This window comes from Primulina huaijiensis, unplaced genomic scaffold (assembly GCF_012295235.1).
Source record: "Primulina huaijiensis isolate GDHJ02 unplaced genomic scaffold, ASM1229523v2 scaffold35967, whole genome shotgun sequence".
Lineage (NCBI taxonomy): Eukaryota > Viridiplantae > Streptophyta > Magnoliopsida > Lamiales > Gesneriaceae > Primulina > Primulina huaijiensis.
In genome coordinates this window covers 15,493-18,915 of record NW_027358384.1, presented here as the reverse complement: position 1 = coordinate 18,915, position 3,423 = coordinate 15,493, and the positions used below count along the sequence as shown (strand labels likewise).

Genomic DNA, 3,423 nt, shown 5'->3' with positions numbered 1-3,423 from the left:
GGTTTTAACATATAATAAATTATTAATTTTAAGTTTCATCAGCGACCCAAGTGTTCACTCACGGTTCAATTTTTTCCTTGAGCCAGCAGTGACACAGCCGCACTAGCCCCTAGCCCGACCCTATACCATCTTCCTTAGACCCCATAAGACCCACTTGGCTTGCCCTCAGGCCAGCCGTTAGCCCCCTTTATCAGCCACACCACAACCTGCGAGCTTTGCTTCCCTTGCGTCAACCCCTTCCAGTCAAGCCAGTGGCTAACCACTCCACTCCAGCCCTTGACCCAGCCCTTGCCCATCAATCTTAGACCCTACAGGACCTACCTGAGCCACCTTGCTCCCCGCTGCTGCACAAACGTGAGCGTGGGGGAGAGTCCCTCTTGACGTGGACTCTTCCCCAGCCCAAATCGCGAACCCTAGCCGCCCTAGGACCAAACCCAAGGCCTAGCCATGACCCCTAGGACCCAAACTCCAGACCTAGTCGAGCCACCTACCCCCATGCATAAGAACCGAGACCTTTGAATTTCCAAACCCAATGACAAACCCACGGCTCCTTCATGAAAAACTCGATGGTTTCCAACTTGCTTTCCCTTCAATATTTATCATGTTTTGTTCATGTTTCCTTCATATTTTTATCGTGTATTGGCAGCGTGTCTGTCGGATTCAAAAACGTTTTCAAAATAAGCGCGAAATCATTAAAAATTTGAAAATACGCAACGTACCTTAAAATAATCGAACCCACGTATTTTTCATGCATAATCAATTAAAACACACATATTATGATTTTTATGATGTTTGAAAGGGTTTAGAAAACGTGCCTTATTCGATCTTCGGCTATGGTGCAATGTTATACGACCGGACGACGAATAACACAAGCTTTTCTCCTCTAGATATTTTTGAAAAATATGGTGGTGTGTGTGAGGAGTGCACGACTGATGATATGAGGAATTGTGAGGTTTTTGAAACCTAAATCACTTATTTATAATTAATTAACACGCTAATGGGCTTTGGTTTTTGGGCTTGCAAGTTTAAGGTAATTGGGCCTTTTTTAAATAATTAAATTGGGCTCTATAATACTTAATTAATTAAAACATAAAAGTTTGTAAAATTAGTTTTCATAAAATAATATTTTTGATCTTTTAAAATTCCTTGTTTGCCCAAAACGGGCTTCACGGGAAAAATCGAGCCCGACTTGTAAAATAATTCGAACTCCAATATTTTTAGGAAAAATTAAAACATTTTTAATCGTATTAGGAAGCCTTGTCATTATTTAAATAAAAATACATATTCTTGTCTTGGTCGTCCCCGGTCTCCTTTCCCTTGCATATTATCGAATATTCGGATAAAATCCTTAATTTCATGAAAACATGTCCCATAATCATTTAATCAAGCAATCATACATTTAATTATATTACAAATATCATTCTAGCATTTAAAATCAATTAAATAAAACAATTATGCAATTAAAATAATTTTGGATGCATGTGGTTTACGTAGGTTGGTTTTCCGGACGTTACAAGTATGATGATATGAAAAAGTTTATGATAAAATTTATGAAAATGTTTATGTTTAAATACGATGCATCATTACGATAATGGTTTTAATTAAGGTTTATGCATCATGAAATGTTTACGAAAATGTTCATGTTTAAAGTTTATGCATCTTTATGAAAACGATATTTTAAGTACAAGAATATTTCATTGCTGTATGTGATTTGTATACGTATTATGTTGTTATCAAGATTATGGTGCGTTTAGTCTTCAGACCCAATAGGTGTGATTGATGTAGGTGATTGTGATAGTAATGTTAATGGAGGTCTTGATGCATGATCTGACAGGACTGAAGGTGCACATAACCCCAATTCCGACGCTTGTTTTCCGCACTAATTATGATTTATGATTTTAAGTTATGTTAAAGATATTTTATGACTTTTATTTATGTTATGAGAGGTTTTTAAGAGGTTATGGTATAGGCTATACTTTTCAAATAATGTTTTTAGGTTTGGTAAAATAGTTGGTTGTTTTACTTTTAAAATGATTCCAAATTATTTTATGCATGTGATTATGCATCTCGGCCGATTTAGTGAGGTTTGAAAAAAAAAAAATTTCTAGTACGTTTTAAGAAAATGAATAGCAGACGTTTCAGGTATCTTCGAAAAGTCCGCTATGAACCGTCTGTAATATCCTGCCATACCAAGAAAACTTCTAACCTCTGACACTGTCTTTGAAATGGACCATTGCTTAATGGATTCAATTTTGGATGGATCCACTGATATTCCCTCTTTCGAAACGATATGGCCCAAAAATGCCACACCAGAATTCGCATTTCTTTAACTTAGGATACAATTTCTTATCCCTCAACAGCTGCATTAAAATCCTCAAATGCTCACAATGAAGTTCTCGTGTCTTTGTGTATATCAAAATGTTATAAAAAAAACAATGACAAAAGTATCCAAATACGGCTTAAATACACGATTCATTAAATCCATGAAAACTGAAGGAACATTGGCTAGTCCAAATGACATCACAAAATATTCAAAATGGCCATACCTCGTTCTAAATGCAGTCTTCGGTATATTCTCCTTTTTCACCTTCAATTGAGGATATCCAGACTGAAGATCAATTTTCGAGAATACTGCGGCTCCTTGCAATTGATCAAAAAGATCATCAATTCGTGGCAAAGGATATTTGTTCTTAACAGTTGCCTGATTGAGTTCTCGATAGTCAATACATAACCTCAACGATCCATCTATCTTTTTCACGAACAAAACTAGAGCTCCCCAAGGCGAGGAAAAAGGTCGAATGAAACCTTTATCTAAAAGCTCCTGCAATTGATTCTTCAATTCTTTCATCTTGGTCGGAGCCATTCAGTACGAAGCTTCAGAAATTGGAGCTGTACCTGGAATCAAATCAATAACAAACTCTACCTTTCGATCAGGTGGTAATCCAGGCACCTCCTCAGAAAATACATCAGGATACTCCTTCACCACATAAATATTCTGCAATTGCATCTTACTTTCCTTGCTAACATCAAATACTGAAGCCAGAAAATCAATACACCCTTTATACAATATTTTAGTAGCTTTCATACAAGAAATAATGGTAACACTTGACGAAGAACCTAACCCAACAAATACTTTACTTTCATGATCATCGGCTAAAAACTTCACTGTCTTGCTCGCACAGTCAATCACCGCACGATAAGAAGACAACCAATCCATACCCAGAATGACATCAAAGGCAACCATTGGAATAACAATTAAATCAGCATACAACAATCTCAAACCCATTTGTACAGGACATGCCTTAAGAATACAAGATGGCCAAATTTTATCTCCAGAGGGCAGCACAATATTGAAATATAAAGGCATGATTATAGGCTCAACAGATAAAGAGTGCATAAACACTTCAGACATAAAAGAATGAG

General features: G+C 36.6%; 1 protein-coding gene across 1 annotated transcript; it reads right to left on the bottom strand.

The window, feature by feature from the left end:
* Positions 1 to 2,863: 2,863 nt before the first annotated feature.
* LOC140968392 (uncharacterized) lies at positions 2,864 to 3,286 on the bottom strand. The gene has a single exon (XM_073429328.1). It carries the CDS (start codon positions 3,284 to 3,286, stop codon positions 2,864 to 2,866), a length of 423 nt encoding a protein of 140 aa, XP_073285429.1.
* Between the last annotated feature and the right edge of the window lie 137 nt (positions 3,287 to 3,423).

Excerpts from the sequence above, each read along its gene's own strand:
- LOC140968392 (XM_073429328.1), bottom strand. The coding sequence starts at position 3,286 with ATGGGTTTGAGATTGTTGTATGCTGATTTAATTGTTATTCCAATGGTT.